This window comes from Alligator mississippiensis, chromosome 14, assembly GCF_030867095.1.
Source record: "Alligator mississippiensis isolate rAllMis1 chromosome 14, rAllMis1, whole genome shotgun sequence".
In the NCBI taxonomy this organism is placed as follows: domain Eukaryota; kingdom Metazoa; phylum Chordata; order Crocodylia; family Alligatoridae; genus Alligator; species Alligator mississippiensis.
In genome coordinates, this window is record NC_081837.1 from 38,735,920 (window position 1) to 38,754,273 (window position 18,354).

Genomic DNA, 18,354 nt, shown 5'->3' on the forward strand with positions numbered 1-18,354 from the left:
CATCTCTGCTCCAGCATGTTAGCAGCCTCACGGTCCCCCCTGTGTTGCCTCCCCCTGCTGACATCTTCTTCCCCAGGCCACCTGAATCCCTGCTTGCTTCCCTCTATCTGCCCCCAGGGGTTATTGCCCCCAGGTCCCGCACTGCAGCAGCTCCTGGAACCTCCTTTTCCAACTGGCCTTCTCTTGTTCCCTGCAGCAGGGACCCCCGGGTCTGTCTGGGGCAGACATGTAGACAATGCAGGCACTGCCTAACTGACCATGTGAAGCCAGAGTCCCGTGTGCTGCAGCAGAGAGACCCCTCGGCTGGTGCAGGTGCATTGCAAGCAGCAGCATAGGCAAGTGAAAGGAGAAGCCATCCACCCAGCCCCTAGCATAAGGCTCTTCTAAGAGGGAAGAAGTGCGTGGGAAAGGCACAAGCTGGCAGCTAGAAGCCGCGCTGGCTGCTTTGCTGCTGGCCGTTACAACAGGTGTGGTCAGCGAGGCCTAGCAGGCAGCATCCCCAATGGCGGGAGCAGAGAAGTCCTGCCTCCCTTCCAGAGTTGTCCTGATCCCCACCCCGGTGAATTGACCTCTTCCGAGCCCAGGGGAAAATGGGTTCCGCCTAGTTGCCAGGGTCTCGGGGAAGCCAAGACAAGTGAATAGCACCAGTCAGAATAGTTAATTAAACAACCCACCTCTACCCCTTGCATGTGAACAGGGGAATCCTCTGCACAAGCAGGCATGTGGCTCCTACCAGCTTCTTCCTGTGTGTCCCCCAGCCAGCAAAGGTGAGACTGCACAGAGGAGCTGGACTGGCATAGAGACAAGTGCTGCTTTGGGTGTCAACACTACCAGGTTGGGCTCTAGACTGGTCTCTTGCCTCTTTATCCAGCTCCGGTGGTAGCAGTCCCTCACTTGCCTGGAGGGAATGGGGGATCTCTGGGAAATGTGGTTGTATCTGGACATGGCGTACAGAAGGGGTCATCAGGAAAGGGACTGTAACCACCCCTGAGTTTTGTGTCTCGGCTTGCAGAGAATCCTGATCGTGGGCGGGCGCGGGTCTTGGCTAAAGACCGAGAGGCACCAGGTTTCTGGTAAAGCAGACGAGGCTCTTTGGGTAGATGTGATCTCTTTTATTAGGCCAACTAAATAGTTGGAAAAATTGTTCCTTGCAAGCTTTTGGGCACAGATGCCCTTCTTCAGGCGTAGGGAGGGTCTGCTGGTGAATTGTGCACCCTCCTGGGTAGAATAGAAGCCAATCTGCAAAATGCAGGTCTGTGAAAAAGCAAATGCTGGGCAGTGAGTATCAGGGAGGATGGGAGGCAATAGGTGTGAGGCGGACAGGTGTGGGGAGGAAGGAGGAATGTCGAAGTGGCCGTGTTGCCACCTCATGCTTTGGTGTTCTTAAAGTCTATGCTTCGAGAATATGAATAATTTAGCTCTTTCATGTATGTATGTGTGTATATATGAAAAAATATATGAACAATTACTTGTTGCACCAGTGTGACAGCAGCAAGGGGTCACCTCTAGGCAGGAGTTTAAGCTCTAGCTCAGCTAAGGCGCTGCCATGGGCAGGGCTAGGATTTTGGAAAGGAGCATGCAGGTAGTCATAGAAGATGGGGGTTGGACGGGGCCTCAGGAGTCACATTTAGTCCAAGCACCTGCTCCAAGCAGGACCAGTCCCAACTACATCATCCCAGCCCAGTGTCACCTGTCAGCTCTGTGTTGTTGGAGAACCCTAGCACCGTACACAGCCTGTCTGACTGACAAAACAGTCACCTCTCCACCTTGCCTGAACAAGACTATGTAATATTGTAACTGTAATATTCGTCTCTCTTGTATGGCTATTACTACTGGGATCAGCATAAGTTCATATACCTGGCAATAAATAACTTTTATGGTCAAGCTCAAGCTGGCTGCTATGCTCTCCCTCTGAACCTCTCTTACTCTTCCTTCCCCTTGACCTCCCCATTTGATCTGCAGCAATGCTTCTTTTACCTAAGCCAAAGATCCCTGTAATGCCCCAAACTACAGTGGGGTCTGCTCAGCAAGGGAGTTACTACTAGGACCATTGTGATGAGAGAGTGGGATGTGCTGAGCTTTGAGGCGCATGAGGGTATCCGCTGAAATTGCTGATCGGACCCAGCCTGCTTAGATGTACTCTGTTAGCCTGAGTGTGTCTAACTGCATTTATTATTGTTGTGCTGAAATAAGGGATAAGCAGGGAGTTGGAGGCTGCTATTCAATTCCCCCTTGCAGTTCTCCTGTCCAGACTCAATAAACCCACTTCCTTCAGCCTCTCCTCACAAGTCACATCCTCCAGCCCCCAAACCTCCGGCAACGCATAGGGGGTGCACGTGCACCCCCCGAGCATGGCAGTGCACCCCCTACGAAAAGGCAGTCGTTGCTGTGATCACCGCTGGCCTCCGTTGACACTGCTGGCGGTATCCGCGGGTGTCGCCAACCCCTGGTTAGGCCCAGATGGACCTAACCTTGAGGTCCTTTGCCTTGTCTGTGTCCATGAGCTGTACAACAGCTGAAATGAGGGAGGAACTTACTATGAGATCTCCATTTTGCAGTACTGTGCCTGTCTCATAATATAAAAATGATTTCACTGGATGGTCAGACAGCAAAGGGCCTGGACAAAAAAGGAACAAAATATATGGTTACCCTGTAGAACTCAGTGGCACGGGGTGTCATGAAGGGCAAGTGCTTAGAAGAATTCAGAAAGGGGTAGAAAAGAAGCATATCCACATGCAATATAGGAATTGGCATCACAAAAGAAACTCCAAATCCAGCCAACCCAAATGTTTTACCTCCAGTGGGAGTCAGTAGAATACACAAAAATCCCTGCAACAGGCAGGTGTTGTATAATCTGCCCCTTCAAACATCCTACCCTAATCCCTAGAGACTGGCTTAAACCCTGAACCATGTGGTTGAATTTCTCTTCCAAAACTCTGGACATAAATCATTATAAATATGTTTATTCTCATTATTCCTATAAAAGTTTGCATCCTGTTGACTTCTTGTCATCCACGCCAGCCTGTGACAGTACATTTCAGGCCCCGGTTATAATTGAGAGCTGTGTAAAATAACCTTAAACATGCAAGGAGGGTATAAACCTTCATGCTTCAGGACATCAGCCAACAACTAACTGCCTCGGGGTTAAGAAGCAGCTGTGGTTTTTTGCAGCTTCTTCTGAACGTCTGTTGCTGGCCACTGTTAGACACAGGATACTGGATGGGTTGGACACTTGGTCTGCTCTGGTGTGCCAATGCCAATGTAACTCAGTCACCAGGGGTGAAGGACCACAGGCATCTGCCTCACTACGACTACAGAAAGATGCTTCAGGAGCCACTTGCATACAGCAAAAGAGCAGCCTGGGATGTTCTCATTTACACTCACGGAACGGATGGGGACTCAGCCCAGAATTTCGGACAGACAAAGCTCTCATAAAGTCACCTGTCATGTGTGCTCCAGCTGTTGACCTGGACTATTGAAGGAGGCAAGAGTGAATGCAAGCAAAGATGCCCAATTCAGAGAAGCTGGGCTCACATCTCAAGCCCTTCTCTGCAGCAAGTGCCGTCTGCTTTGTGCCATGTGCTGCACTAGCAGGTAACTTGTGCCGGGAGGCAGTCGTGCTCATAGCCAATGCATACAGCCAGATGGCCAAAAAGTGCTGAGAGTGCTGTAACGTGGATACACCAATCCTTACAGCTCTCCGCCCATGAGGCACTGACTATCACACACCTAAAACACTCTGCCTCACTGAATATTATGGTGGGAGGGGAGGCGGAAAACAGGCCCTTAAGGTATATTCCACGCAGAGCCCTGATCTCTGATCCAGAGTATCAAGAGCAGACCTACGTAGCGCTAAATAAAAGCAGAGGCAGCAAAGGAGGGGGGGAAAAAATCATCTGTCAAAATACTTCTTTTGCCAGCATCCCCTGAGCAGAAGTGGAAAAAAAAAAACCCTTGTCCCTTTGTCCCCTCACTCGCCCTCTACAGATGCACATGCAAAATCTAATTAAAATTTAGCAGAAGAGCGAAAAAAAATTGACACAGGGTTTTTAGCTTAAAGAAAAAAAAAAGAACGGGAGAGAGAGAGAAGATCTTTAACAAAGGCCATAATATTAACGGGGCTGATTCGTCAGCCGCTACCTGATAATATAGAGTTGAGAGAGCTTTATTAACGTTGGAAGCCTTGGCTCTTTGTTAATTACGGGCTTTGCTAATGATTTGGAATATTGGCCGGTTCTGGGGGATGTTGATGAATAGAGACCTCGCCAAGATTTATTCCTAATTATCTCATTTGTCTCCCTCCATTACTTTTTATGGCTGAAATTTATGGAGCTATTACCGGGGCCCTCGCCACGGCACTGAGATGATTTGGGAGAAGAGAGATGTTTAATAATAATAACAATAATAATAATAATAAAAAAGCCAGATTAATAGGAAACCGATTACGCAGCCATGGATGGAGGGGTCTTTCCTAGCGGCCACCCCCTCCACTCCGGCACTCACCTCGAGCCTCATTGTCTCTGGAACATCTTTCAAGAGGAAGCTGTGTCCTTGCCAAGGAGCCAAGGGGGGACGGCTGGGGATGTTGAAAGAGCTGTTTGGAAATTCCTTCTGGCACCTGTTCGAGCCCCCTCTGTGTCCCTCTGGCAAACTCGTTTCTGAGAAGACAGCAGAAATCCATCATGTTTTTAATATTTTTGCCTCCCCACCTAAACCCTTTGCACGTTCCCTTTCCTCACGGCTCCCACCAGCCCCTCTTGCTAGTCTCCTCTTGTTGGGGCTGCTCACATGCCCCTTGCTGGATGGTAGAGAGCGGAAAATGTAGCGGGGCCTGTTTGGGACGCAGGACCAGATCCAGTCCCCAGGGAGAAGTGGGGAAAGACGCCCATCAGCATCAACAGGGCTGGATCCGGTTGGCTGGAAACCTCATTGGTGTAAATCAAGCTTGGTGAAGTCCATGGAGTTACAGCCATTTATGTCAGCTGAGGATCCAGCCTACACGGGCATTGCCTGTGCAACACAGAGGTGTGTGAGTAATGATTAATCATCAGCTCTGGCGCTCACATTGCAGTTTTCATTTTCGCAACTCTAAGCACCTCACAAACCAGGCCAGACCCGTTATTGCCATTTTACAGATGGGAAAACTGAGGTATAAAGGGGGCCGTGATGAGCTCAGAGTCACCCCATGTCAGAGCTATGGATAGAAGCCCACCCCCCTGAGTCCCTCATCAGTCTCTACCCACTGACTAGGACATACAGTCCCTGCTGTCAAAAGTGATTTAAGTTTAATTTCCCCATGCCCCATGGCAGGAGGCAGGACCTACCAACTCCTAGTATGCACAAAGGACTGCATGTTGCTAAAGCAGAAGGGCTGCAGGAAATCCCAGTTTTCTTCTCTGCTTCTCCACCATTTTTGTGGTTTAGGCTTTTTTTGGCACTTCTGCTTGGAGAGTGAAAATAGACTCGTCCGTTGTGCAGGTTCCAGCAGGGAGCTGCATTTCCCAGCACGCTGAAGATGGATTTAAATAAAAAAGGAAAAGCCAGGGAAAGCTTTTCCATGGAACAAGACTTTGCAATGGACCCAGTCTCCATGGCTGCATCCTTTTCCTGGCCTACCTACCTGGTCTCTGGGATTAATGCACTGTGGGACCCTCCGAACCCTGTGTGGAGGACCTGAGGCTGGGGCAGCAAGGGGGACGGGCAAGGTTAGCTGCCATCCTCTCCTTTAAATAGCAGAGGAGCAGGTGGAGTGCCATGGCAGCAACTTCTTTGCTGAACAACCAAAGCTTTCCTTGGGTCCAGGAGAGTATCCGGAGTTCTGCTACAAATGCACCACTCCAAAGAAGAGCAAAGCTTTCCAAAAGGACTTGCTGAACCAATTTTTCAACTTTAGGAAAACGTTGCACTTTTCTTCTTTCTTTTTCTTTCTTTTCTTTTTTTTTTTTTTTTTGCTAAATGTCCTGGAGATTTTTTTATTTTATTTTCTCTGTTGAGCAGGGACTGGGCTGCAGCCCAGAGTGAGCCCCTCCAGTGGATGTATTCAGAAATTGCTCCTGAGTTTTGGCAGCTAAAAGGTACATCAAGGAGAAGTGGATATTCAGAGCTGAAGAGCACTTTTACCTGCCACTTATTTCAGGATGTTCAGCTCCTTCTAAAAGCTAGGTCCAAGATGTCTTCTAGCGGGTGGCCAGACATTGAGGTACCCCAAATCAGCAGTTGCTTCTGGAAACATCAGATCAGTGATATTCAACCAGGGCCCGCAGCGCCCCAGAGTGTTGCAAGACTTTTTAAGTGCGATGCACAATATTAGCAGTGTTAGGTGTGCAAAAACCAATGCCTGATTCACAAGATAAACACAAAGATTTTAAATAGGAACCCACTGTGTCAAAACCATCCTGACCTGCTGTGGTCTTTCTGAGTTCTTTGCAACAGAAGAATTGCTCCATTATTTTTCTGTACTCAAAAAACAAGTGAAAGCTAAATGCTGGCATTTTTGAGGGGTCCCTTGAGTCTAATGAGCAGTTCTTTGAATCTAATGAGGGAACCTTGAGTCTAAAAAAGGGTGAGAATCACTGCATTAGACTACATCTCAATGCGCGTCTACACAAGATGCTTAACTGCACGGTAGGGTAGTTTAACTGTGCAGTAAGCATGTGTGTCTACATGTGTACATGCTTACTACACAATAAACTTCACTAATTGCGAGTAAATTTGCTACCTGCAAATGCAAGTAGCAAATTTACTCTTGATTAGTAATGGTACACTAGCACTTGTGTACACGCCTGACTGGGAGCAAATCTGCTCCTGGTCAGCCATCCACTGGGGGAGGGAGATTGCTCCCTGCCCCCGGGAGCTGTCTGCTGCTGAGGCAGGCTCCACCACAGGAGCCCGGATGGGGACTATGTCCCCCTACCTGGCAGCAGGGAGCTCTGAGCCCCCTGCTCCGAGACTCTGATTGGGGAACACAGGCTGGGAAATCCTTATCTCCCAGTGCCAGCTCCGTGACTGCAAGACTAGTGCTAGAAGACCCTTATCACCCAGCACCGGCTCCACGGTCATGGAGCTGGTGCTGGGAGCTCCCTGCTGGCAGGCGCTGGGGAGCCTGGTCCCCACCCAGCTCCGTGCGCAGGGAGCTGGGAGGGGAATAGGCTGGTGAACAAGCTCCCCCAGCTCAGCTCTGTTCCCTACACAGCTGAGCTGTGGAGCTGGGCAGGGAACAGGCTCCCCAGCCTCTGCCCCAGGTGCCAGGCAGGGGCTGGAAACTGTCCTGGTCAGGGCACTGGTGGATCGGGGCAGGGGGCTGGGACCTGCTCCCCCCCTGCAGCTCTTTTCAAGTTCTCTGCCCCTGATTAGGGAGCTGGAGCCAGGAGCTCCCTGCTGCCAGGGCAGAGGGACATTGTCCTCACAAAGGCAGCAGGCAGCCCCTGGGGATGGGGGAAGGGTATAATGTCCCAGCCCTGGCGAGGAGACAGCTGGGCTGGCACCCAGAGGGAGCCTGGCATTCCCCCCAGTGACAGCAGTGGCCCATTGCAGGGCCCCAGGAAGTGGGAACAGCTTGCTGCCATTAGCAGCAAATTTGCTCCCTCGTCCTTGCACGTGCATGCATGCAGACACTCAGACCCCCACCCCAGCCTTGGATCGACTCCAAGAGGCTCCGAGATCTACCAGTGGATCGATATCCACTGGTTGGTGACCACTGTTCTATCAGATCTGCTCCTTTGGGACTCCTGGTTCAGAGACTGAGAACAGAGGGACGTGTCCACCACCGAGAAATGAGCCAATGCTTATGCAGACAGTGGTCTAGGCCTCAAGGAAGGCCTTCTCCATCCCATGTCTTGAAGCTTCCTTCTCCATTTGAAAACCAGTGTGAACAATGGAAACCCAGACATTTTCTTCCATTACTGTCCACAGGAAAATCCTGATAATGATTTTGCACTGGTCCAGTCTTCACAATCAAAAGGCAAACTGGTGTTTGTCACTGGCCATCTAGCAGGATTTTTCACAACACCGGTGCTCTGTAGGTTTTCTCCATATTCCTTGAACAACTAAGTAAGTACATCAAGTATTATCACCTGATGACATCCCGCATCTGCAGATGGAGCTGCTTCAGTGGTGACAACCTTTTCTTCTTGTTCTCGTCTTTCAGGCTTATTGGAACGATCGGATCGAACAAAACCTTCTTTGTTAGAAGAAAGCTGATTTCAGAGGTGGAGACACTGATGTTTCAGTCGGATGTACATTCACAACTCAAATGTTTTATTCAGAGGTGTAGCTGGGGAGCTCCATGCCCCGGGTAGCCACATGACATGGGCAGTGCTGTCCACCTTGGTGGTGATCACAGGGACGCAATCAACCACTGCTGTGGCTTCAGTTATTTTTGCGCCCCTCCACTAAAGGGGCATTCATCCTATTTTCTCCCCTTTGGTTACACCACTGGTTTTAATGCCGCAACAGGGGCATTTGTCCTGTTTAACCCCCTTCCATTACACTACTGGTTTTAATGCATTGGTTGGATGAGAAATAGCAATTTTCAGAAACCTGAAATGTGCTGGATTTTGTTGTGCGTTGCTGCCTTTTTTGCAACAGGCAGTTCTGAAAAGTCACACTTCTGGGTTGGTAACAGATTGTCGCTCGCACTTCCAGCCTTTGGCTGTCACAATTTATGCAAGCGTTGACGACTGCTAGCCCAGGGCACGTGTACACAAATGCTGGCTCATCTTGGCACTTCTCAACAACCGAGTACAAACTGACGTATCAAAACAGCAAGCCCTGCCCGTTGTCTCCTGTTGTCCGACAGCAAGTTCTGAAACACTGCCAATTTGACCAGGAAACAATTCTGCCAGTGGATAATAAATGTTTCACATTTGCAAATTGGCTGTTTTGCCACCTACTTCGCCTCCCCGCGAAGCCAGCCCAGCCTCCCAAAGTCTCCCAGTAAACATTTTCCCAGTGCTATCAAATTTGCTATACAAAAGCAAGCCAAGGCTGTGTCTTATCTCAGTCGAGTATTATTCCCATATCATCCACTGTGTAAACCTACTCGTCTGCTGATAAGAAGCCGCGCACAAAAGATCAAAGGAAGCAAGAATCTTATGCAGAGGACTTGTGAGGGGTGGGGGGAGGGGGAGTTATTATAAATTTGCAGACACAGAAAGAGCTGCTTTCCATCCCAATAACCCAGATTAAAATTACTCCAAGCTGGTTTCACTAGCAAAAGGGAAAGAAATAGCACTGCGTGCTGGGGAACCCCAACTTACGGCCATGGCTCAGAGGAGCCCTGTTGTGCAGTACCTTGTGCTGAGACTTAATTGTCACCAACCTGCTTTGCCCTTCCAAGGTGGACTTGCTGGAAGGGATGGCTGAGGAGAGTCCTCTTGGCTGGAAGAGACACAAAGCAAGCGGTTGATAATGAGCTTGGTACTTAGTTTATGCTGTATCTGCTTCTTTCCTAGAGCTGAGGAAGAACATTTTCTATCCAAAAGCCTCTCTAACATCTCTCCCAATTATACAGCTAATCCAACAGAAAATATTACCAAACAAACCTCACTTCTCACATCTTCCCTGGATCATCATGACTACAACCCCCCTATGACCCTACTACAATATAACCACACTAAGGCCTGCACCCAGGAAGGTACTGAATTTGGGGGGAGTTTCCATGAATGTCAAGGGATCCTACAGGTTCTCAAGAGGGTCAGGCCAATTTTAAGTACCGCATGAATCAGAACCTGGCTGGGACGGTTTAGACAGGGGTAATCCTACTGGGTTGGAGCCAGCACCACATGGATGTGGCATGGCAAGTTGCAAGAAGCAGCATGGCACTGCCTGGCACAGTACGTGAGAGGTACCAGCATGCCCTCAGGTGTTTGCCTCCCATTAGAGACTGGCTTGAATAAGCATCTCCGGCTGCTACCAGTGCCAATTCGATTCAGTCGGGAGACTTGTCACGCTCTCAGCAAAGTGCCTGGGGTCAAACCCTCCCGCCACGTGGGAATAGGCATTTGTCAGAACCGATTGATTCCACGTGTACGAGTGTGTCTGTGTTTGTCTGTCTGTAGCAAACAAAGAAATGTGAATAATAAATTCACCAAAACAAGTCAGCGGGCATGTCTACACATTAATTAATGCACTGTTGCTAATGAGCATTACATTGAGTGCCTCTAATGTGAGGCACTAAATAAATGCACATTAGGCTGCCCTAATGCGCAGTAGCAAAAATGCATATTTTTTTAGTGGTGCTTAATGTGCAGTAGCCTATTGTTACTGTGCATAAGTGTATTAGCACTTTTTTTATGCAACGCTTTAATGTGTAGTAAAATAGGCTCCTGAGCATTAAAGCACACTTGTAGATGCTCCCAGTTTCAGGAGTATTGAAACTATTGGAGAATCCAAGTCCAATTCAGAGAATAATTTCAGTTCCTTGCTTTGCCCTCCCCGCCAAAAAAGTCTAAAAACATTTTGTTTCTACACTTCCTAAGTGAACCATTTTGACTTTACATTTCAAAAATGAAAGAAAGTGTCATTGTGAGACTGACCTGGATGTAATAAGTGGGTCCGGGGGCAATCAGTCCAGAGCAGAGGGGTGGAAATTGAGCAAGCCACAACCCAGATGAAATGTTTCATTGCAGGTTGAATGAGATGTTTTGATCAACCCCAAGTAATTTCTTCTTTCTAATTTTTTTTTCCAGTTTGGCCACTGAACTGAAAATCCATTATTCACAGAGCTCTAGCACTGACATGGAAACAAGACACACCCCAAAGTGCTGCCCCGGGACTTGTTTATGAGCTGCAGGCTCCTCTGTCATGAGAGGCAGTGAATGAAGCCTTGTCTTGCCCAGCAGATATTTCTATGCGGAAAAACAAACAACTCCTGGGAGTTGCATAAATCTGCAGGATTTGTCTGTGCGCCAGGTAAGGGTAAGGGGGAGCCAGATAGGTAACGTGGCAGCTAAGCCACTGGCATCCATTTCCCTTCCTCTGTACCTTTCAGACCCATTCACCAAACACCAGTGCCAAGAACGGGGTCACGAGACATACGGAGAGGAGTGGTATGGGGCAGAAAGCTATGCACTTTGCATTCTGTGCACTGACTGGGGACACATGCTCCCACCACCGTGGGATGGGATCTCCTGGCTTTCCCCTGGGAACAACCCACTAAAGTTTAGTGTAGGGATTCCTGATTTACACCTTCATAGTTATGCACCAGGTGGAAGACTGAGGCATCGATGCACCATAGGCTAGATCCTCTGCTAATGCAAATCAGCATAGCTCCAATGATGGAGCTGCACAGTGACGCCCAGTTGATGACTTGGCCATGATACCAGCTTCTGCAAGCCTTTTGTGAACTCACTGAAGTCGGAAGTTGGCTACACCAATATTGGTTCCAGACTTGTCATTCCCATCCTTTCAGTGCAGTAGGAGCTAGTACCTGACAAATGCACCTAGTCCCTGAGTGCAGAGTTCACCGAGGTCACATCCAAGAGCTAACATGCATCTTGGCAGCAGCATTGCTCCTGGCAAAGAGGGCAGCATCAGGATTCATACTCAGCACACACTAGGGCACTCATACGCCAGAATTCACACTCAAGGCCACAAGCAACAAGCAAACCTTGACGGCTTGTGTGCCAGGATTCACACCCCCAGGACCAGAGAGCTCTCATGCCTCACACCTTGCACTGGGTCCCCACTGAATACTGAGTATAGCAGAGAGGCGTCTGAAGGTTAAGTCCTGTCTACTGAGAAATCACCTTTCCCTCAAAGATCAATGAATGCCACAAGACAGCAGAGCCCATGGGCTTCATCGCACAGGACATGCTCAGCTTGGAGATATAGGTATCTTTTTGCTATGCTTCTCCAAAGAGGTAACTCAGACCCTACTCTCCTACCTGACCACACACAACACTGTCTCACACAAGCCTGGTGGTGTGGTTAACCCAAGCTAGCTGGCCTAGCTGGGGGTGTAGCTCAGAGGTGCTGCTTTTCCCTGGGCTGGTAACTGGCCTCCTTTGCCATGTGGACACAAACTAAGCCAGTGGGGGACTATCAGCACTAATTCAACCTGAATTCTCTCCTCCAGGCTGCAAAAGACAGCAAAAAAATGACTATCGTGACCAGTTCTGTTTGGAAGTACTGGGGAGGCACTTGGATATGACAGCGGCACTGCTCCTAGACAAGTGGGTATTTCCCGGTGCAGATGGAGTTCACCTAGCTCAGCATTTGCACCCCAACACACTGGCACGGCGAGTCACCCACATCCCACGTGCCAGCATCCTGTATCCCAGTAACTACATGCCACTTGAGTGCCCCTCCAAGTGCCTGCCCCAAAAACCCTGAATGATGCCCACAAACTAACAAGATCCCTCCTCCTCGAATTCTTCTAGCTGTAGCTCCCCACTTCATTGTGTGGGGACTATGGGCCAGATGCTCCCCTGGAGCAAACAGCCCCGGCTCCCCGGACACCAGCAAAAGATGCTGATTTGTAGCAGAGAGGCTCACTCGAGGAGCGCTTGCGTCAGACGGCACGCACGCCAGTGGGAACGTCCCCTCTTCCATCCCCGCCACGGCCCATCGACACAGATGGCAAAATCTAAATGTTATGATAAGGTATTTCTCCCAAATTTCCATCTTAATAGAATTACGAGCCTGTAATTACCCTACAAGCCTGAAAAACTGCCGGAATCCCAATTAGGAATCTGAGGACATAATTGGCCCCTAATTAGAAAGATTTGTCAAATGTGAACAATTTTCTCAGCTCCTTATTTTCTTTTTCTTTCTTTTTTTTTCTTTTTTTTTTTTTTTTGCCCCTAGTGAAAATATGAATATTTTCTTTTCCCCTCCGCCTTTTCCCTCAGACAGGCGCTTGTGTTCCCCCAGCCAGACCACGTGCCAGCACCACATTCTTTCAGGTTCGTATGAAAGATGAACTCCCCAGCAGGTGTTAAGCCATTTTTATATTTCCTGGAAAACTGTGCTTAAAAAAAAGAGAGAGAGAGACTTTCAGAACGGCTGCCTTGGGGTTTTGACTTTGCTTAGGCAGCAAGGACAAGACCTGGACAACAAGAGGCAGGTCAGGGAAATGGACTCCACGGAGGGAACGGTTGTTGGTGCAGATTTTTAAGCAATGAAATATGGAAGAGGCAAAAGTGCATCTCAAACTGCTCTGCTGCATATTGCAAAGGGCTAGAAGTATGGGCGGGTGAGACTGCGTGTACGAAGCCAGCGCTGGGATGTTTGGGAGCACGGGGGCACTGACACAGGGCAACACGTAGATGCAATCCAGCACACCAGTGTAAGGATGTGAGCTAACATAGTATTACACAGACACAACTTAGCACAGTTTTGCATCCATACATAGGCACAACTTAGTATGCTAGCATACAGACACAATTCTTATATGTGGGTGTAGCTACGCTAACACAAGATGGCAGGTATGGGCTCACACCTACATAATCCAATCAAGAGGACAAACCCTATCATAGACATATGCACGCAGAAACAAAAAGCCTGTGCACCTGCATCGACCCACGAGCGCATACGCCAACACACCAGCAAGGTGTCCAAATAAACCCAGCACAGCACAGAGATGTTACACGCAGCAACGAGTGGGAAAACCCCCACAACACACAGGCGTATGCATTACATGTAGATGTGAGAAGAGCAGTGCATAGCGTTGTACAGGCATGCAGACCCAAATGGTAAGGGCTGGACCCTCAGCTGATGTAAAGCCATAAATCACCCCAGTTGAGGCAATAGCACTAGGTACTGACTGCTATAAATGTATCTGAACACAGTAAGTGGCATTCTTCAAAATGACATGTGTATGCTCAGACACAGAAAGGACCCATAACATGTATGTGCACTCCCACATGAATTAAATACAACACTACCCATGATGACTAATGAACACACCCAGACACCTATAGCTACTGTGCACATGTAGAACTTGCATATTGTACCAGAGACATTAATGGAAGTTCATCTCGACTTAAACACACTCACTGGGCTGTCAACACATTTTTCCATCTCTTGGACAGTATAGACAATACTGAGAAGCAAACGCCCAAGCTAAATCCACCACGCTGTTTAGATCTAGTCACGGCAAGGTCTTTTATTCACAAGAGAGCACAACTGCACCACCACTGTAAAAGAGCGTGACCAGCTGGGAGATGCAGAAGAAGATAGAAGGGCCATGGGATGAGGAGGAAAGAGAGAGATGCTGAAGTAAAGGGAATGAAGGAAGCAAAATGAAAGGGCGGCTGATGGGAAGAGGAAGACGGGATGGAAGAAATGAAGGGAGAGGAAAGAATGGGCAACGTGAATGCTACAAGTAGTGAAAAGGGAGAGAATAAGCTCTGCCTATAGTGAAGGGCTATTCACACCGCAGTAGCTATAAGCAGTGCAGACTCCAAGGACTAGGTGGATGGTCCTGGGGGAAGAAAAGACCCACTGCACTACTTCCAGCCCTGTTTTGTGCAGCTGCAGGAAGGGGCTGCATTCTTGCAGCTATGTTGCCGTCTTTGGCTCCTATGAACCAAACCAGCCTTGGGTGTGGGATTGCTGCAAAGGATGAAGAAACCTGAACTGTTTCCAAGAAGGGCAAGCTGCTTTACAACCCACGCAGCCCAAATGCAGGCTAGACTGACTGCAGATGCATGGGAGCACACGCTTACAATCTGCAGCTCCAGCAGACTAGCGACAAAACAGGGAAGTGAGGGCTTTCATGCAGCTGTCTCATTTGAATGCGACTTGCCTGGTTTGCCTTTAGCTTTTCAGGGAAGCCTCCCCCCGCCATTCAGTCTCTGAGAAATGTCAGACATTCAGAGCAAAAGGTTGTCCGAGGGGAAGGCTCTCAGTATTTGGACTTTAACTACAGACTTTGTGATCCAGAGAGAGGGTGATGCTTGTATGCCCTTGAAACATGAGGCCAACTCCCCAGCTGATGTGAACCAATGTAAGTTGATCCACCTCAGTGGTTTTTACTAACTCCATACCAGCAGAGCACCTGGTCTAGCAAGTTAAGGGTTAAACTTGTCTCAGGACGAGGAAAAGGGCTTTTGGATCCCAGTGTGGCACAAAACAGCACTCAAAGGGATAGGGGTTATCAATGGTTTCTGGGGAGTACTGAATTGCCAGCCCTGGGGCAGGGGGAGGTCAGTGCCTGCTGTGGATTAGTAAGCAGAGATCACCAACCTGGCACCCACAGAGTTAAGCAGAGCCTGGCATGGAAAGGGTGGCCCTTGATTGGCACAGGAACAGTTAAATCATCCAGGGACCAGAAGTGAATGTGAAGGGTCTCCAGGTAAAGGCTTGTGCTGCATTGCTGGCTAATCATCATTAATAATGATTCATTAACACTCCACTCTTAGATCCAGAGCACCTGACACCCTAGGGGCTCCTTACATCTCACCAGTGCTTCTCCCATCTCTTTACTGGGGGGCAGGGGTCCCTTTTGCCAGGCCCCTGCCAGCTCCCCACCCGGAGCCTGCACTTGCATAGGCCCCGTGTGCAGACCCGCGCTCTCCCTGGACAGCCAGCCCTCCTCTCTGAGCTGGGAATTACCAGCCCTATTGTTCCCAGCACCTCTCTTATACAAGAGGCTCTTTAGTTATAAGAGAGAACAGGAGGGGAGGGAAAGGGGGGAAGCCTGGTTTTCCTAATTAACAATTAGCACAGAGTGTGCTGCTAATTATGTGGTTCCATGTAATTAAGAAGCTAATTAGTGCAGTGTCAATTAAGATTTAATTAGCACCCTTGTCAAAAATACTTGAAAGAGCAGTTTATATGCAAGTACTTCAATATTTCAGTGGTCGTGATCTCGCCGTGGCGGGGAAGCAATCTGCTTGCCAGCCCTGATCTGAGCCCGCTAACAGCTCTCTGGAGTTTATTGATATTGTCCTTTAAAACGCTGCCGCTTGTATCTCAGTAACAGGCACTTTTATTGATTTCGCTGGAAACTCTCTATGATGTAGCCAATTTTCGCTCCCCAAGGGGTCTCAGCTGGCTTCTGTGCTTTTCCGCGTAGCGGGAACTAGCGGGGCGGTTTCAACAGTTGCCGTTGCTCCAGGAAGGACTCAGCAGAGTGGACTGGGGGAAAACACACGCTGAATCTGTGTGCTTAGGGAGGGGATGAGGGGGTGCCCAAACCTTTCCCGGGCATGTGCTGTGTGGGCAGCTTGCCAGAAGAAGGGGGCACCGAGCCATTTACATCACAGCTGCTCGGCAACGTTGGCATCCAAGCAAGGGCTGCGTCTGGCACAGCTGGGAGCTCCCTAGGTAAGGAGGCAGTCACTAGAGCCTAAAGCCCTCTCTCCATCTGAGCCGTGTGACCATGGGTTTCAGCAAGGCCTGCTTCATCTGCGTCTAACTTCAGGCACCAGTCACAGATTGCTGCTTTTTACAGGCTCTCATGCACGGAGGTCTCTGGGGCAGCTTCCCTGCAGCAGAAGATCTCCCAGGTCCCGCCTGACTCTCTCTTAAGGTACTTCTATAGCACCCTCTGAGCGGCCGTCTTTGCTGTACTTGGCTTCACAATGCCCAGGGAAGTAAGTGATGCTATTCTCTCCAGATCAGGAACTGAACCACAAAATCAGCTGGTCAAGGTCCCACAAGCAGCGCGTGGATGATGTAGACACTGAACTTGCTCAGTCCTAGGCTGTGGAGCTAATCTAGTACCACCTTTTCTATGCTGCCTCGAAAGGATGGTTTTCCAAGCGGGTATGCTGTGTTGAACATAAGAACTGCCATGAAGTGGGTGAGACCGTAGGTCCGTGACTGCCTCACTCAGACGCAGAAGACAGGTGCTGAGGGATTTAGGGGGCTTAAGAGGGTCACTCACAGGCTGCCCCACCCATCTTCCATATTCAACACCAACTGATGGACCTTTCCTCCAAGGATTCATGCAGTCCCCTTTTGAACTGGACTAAGCTACCAGGCTCCACAGCTGCTTGTGGCAATGAGCTCCACAACTTCATGACGCGCCATGTTCTTTCAAGGCGGTTCTCCTAGGCTGAGGCTTTTTGGTACCACCAAGGAGCTGTGCCAGGAGCACTGCAGCGAAGCATATTCCACATGCACCAAATCCCAGCAATGAGGCAACACCGCTGACTTTGATGCTCAATGCCGGGTTCCTTGTCACAGCACAGCAGTGATGACGATAGGATGCAAGCGTGCAGGGATGGAGGGCACTGTGTCGTGCCCAGAAACAGTGTTTATGCAGGTTCACTAGAGAGCACTGGAAGCATCCGACGAAGCAGGGTGCGAAAGCTTGTGCCTCTGAGTGAGTGAGTCTCTAAGGTGCCACCCTGCCCTGCCTCTTGCCTGTACTCCTGGTGGAGGCTATTTGGAGAGGACTTCCAACCAAGATGCATAAGAAAGAGAAGGCTGGCTTGCACCTTCGGAGCACAGTGAGGAACAGGGGGAAAGAGGAAACTGCAACACAGGGAAAAAGAGCTGAACTTTCTGTGCTTTCCATTCGCGGCCACACACACAGCTTTCAGGGTATGGTGGCATCATACAGAGCAGGGAAACACTGCTCTGTGCACCTCTGAAAGCCGGAGAGCGCACAGGAATTGGCAAATGTGGTGGCACCAGGGATCCACAGCAAATCAGTTGTTTCTATTTTTCAAAATGGGCAGTGAACTGAAGCATCCACTATTCACACAGGTCTAACCAACAGCAACAGTGCTAAGTAAAGAAGGGATTAAAGGGACATGTCTCAGTGCTGTCCTGCAGCCCCAGGCTACAACACAGCTGTGCTGCCTCATACCTGGCGGAGTCCCTACAGCAGGGGACTGTCTGCCTTCTCCTCCTGGGGAAGCTACAGCATGCAAAGGCATCCTCAGTGCACAAGGAGAGCTAATGCAGAGCGCCTGCTGCACTAATCTAGCACTAACTTCTCCATGAGACGAGTCCTGCTCTGCTCAGACCGCAGGGTGGATTAAAAGAAAACAGTGGGTAAATTTAGAAAAGCGAGAGGGGGGAAAGGGTTTGCCTGTACTCCACCCAGTTATGTACTGTGTTGGTGGCTTGCCAGGAGAACTAGTAGGTATCAAGCAGTCAGCATTGTATAGATCCCAGCTATGCAAAAGTGTTAGCAGCCAAGATGAGAGCCATAGGTCTGGCATGAGCTGGTGAGGCTCTCCAGGCACTAAAGAAGCCACTTCCTTGGTAAGTGGGCACAATCACTGGGCCTTAAAGTGCCAAGTGATGTCCAGTTAGATCTGAGCAGTGTGGCTTTCATGTGGCACTCAGAGGATAACATCAGCAGTGGCTTTGTTAACCCGCAGTGGGGGCTCCCAGGACCCGAGTCCGGGAGATACAAGACTCCGTCCCTCTGCTCGGGTCAGAGCTTGGCCC

General features: G+C 49.5%; 1 protein-coding gene across 2 annotated transcripts in view; it reads right to left on the reverse strand.

The window, feature by feature from the left end:
- Window positions 1-1,097: 1,097 nt before the first annotated feature.
- Window positions 1,098-18,354, reverse strand: part of TFEB (transcription factor EB) — an 87,221-nt gene continuing 69,964 nt past the window's right edge. The window contains exons 10-13 of one of the 2 annotated variants that reach the window (XR_009456702.1): window positions 9,320-9,378; window positions 4,504-4,658; window positions 2,538-2,617; window positions 1,098-1,254 (exon numbers count right to left, since the gene is read on the reverse strand). Coding sequence is in view for 1 of the 2 variants with exons in the window: in XM_059717480.1 (XP_059573463.1) it covers window positions 2,591-2,617; window positions 4,504-4,658; window positions 9,320-9,378 (241 nt within the window). In the remaining variant the exon portion in view is untranslated. Of the gene's footprint in view, window positions 2,618-4,503; window positions 4,659-9,319; window positions 9,379-18,354 lie in introns of both variants that reach the window. The other variant, XM_059717480.1, reaches the window with a different exon arrangement.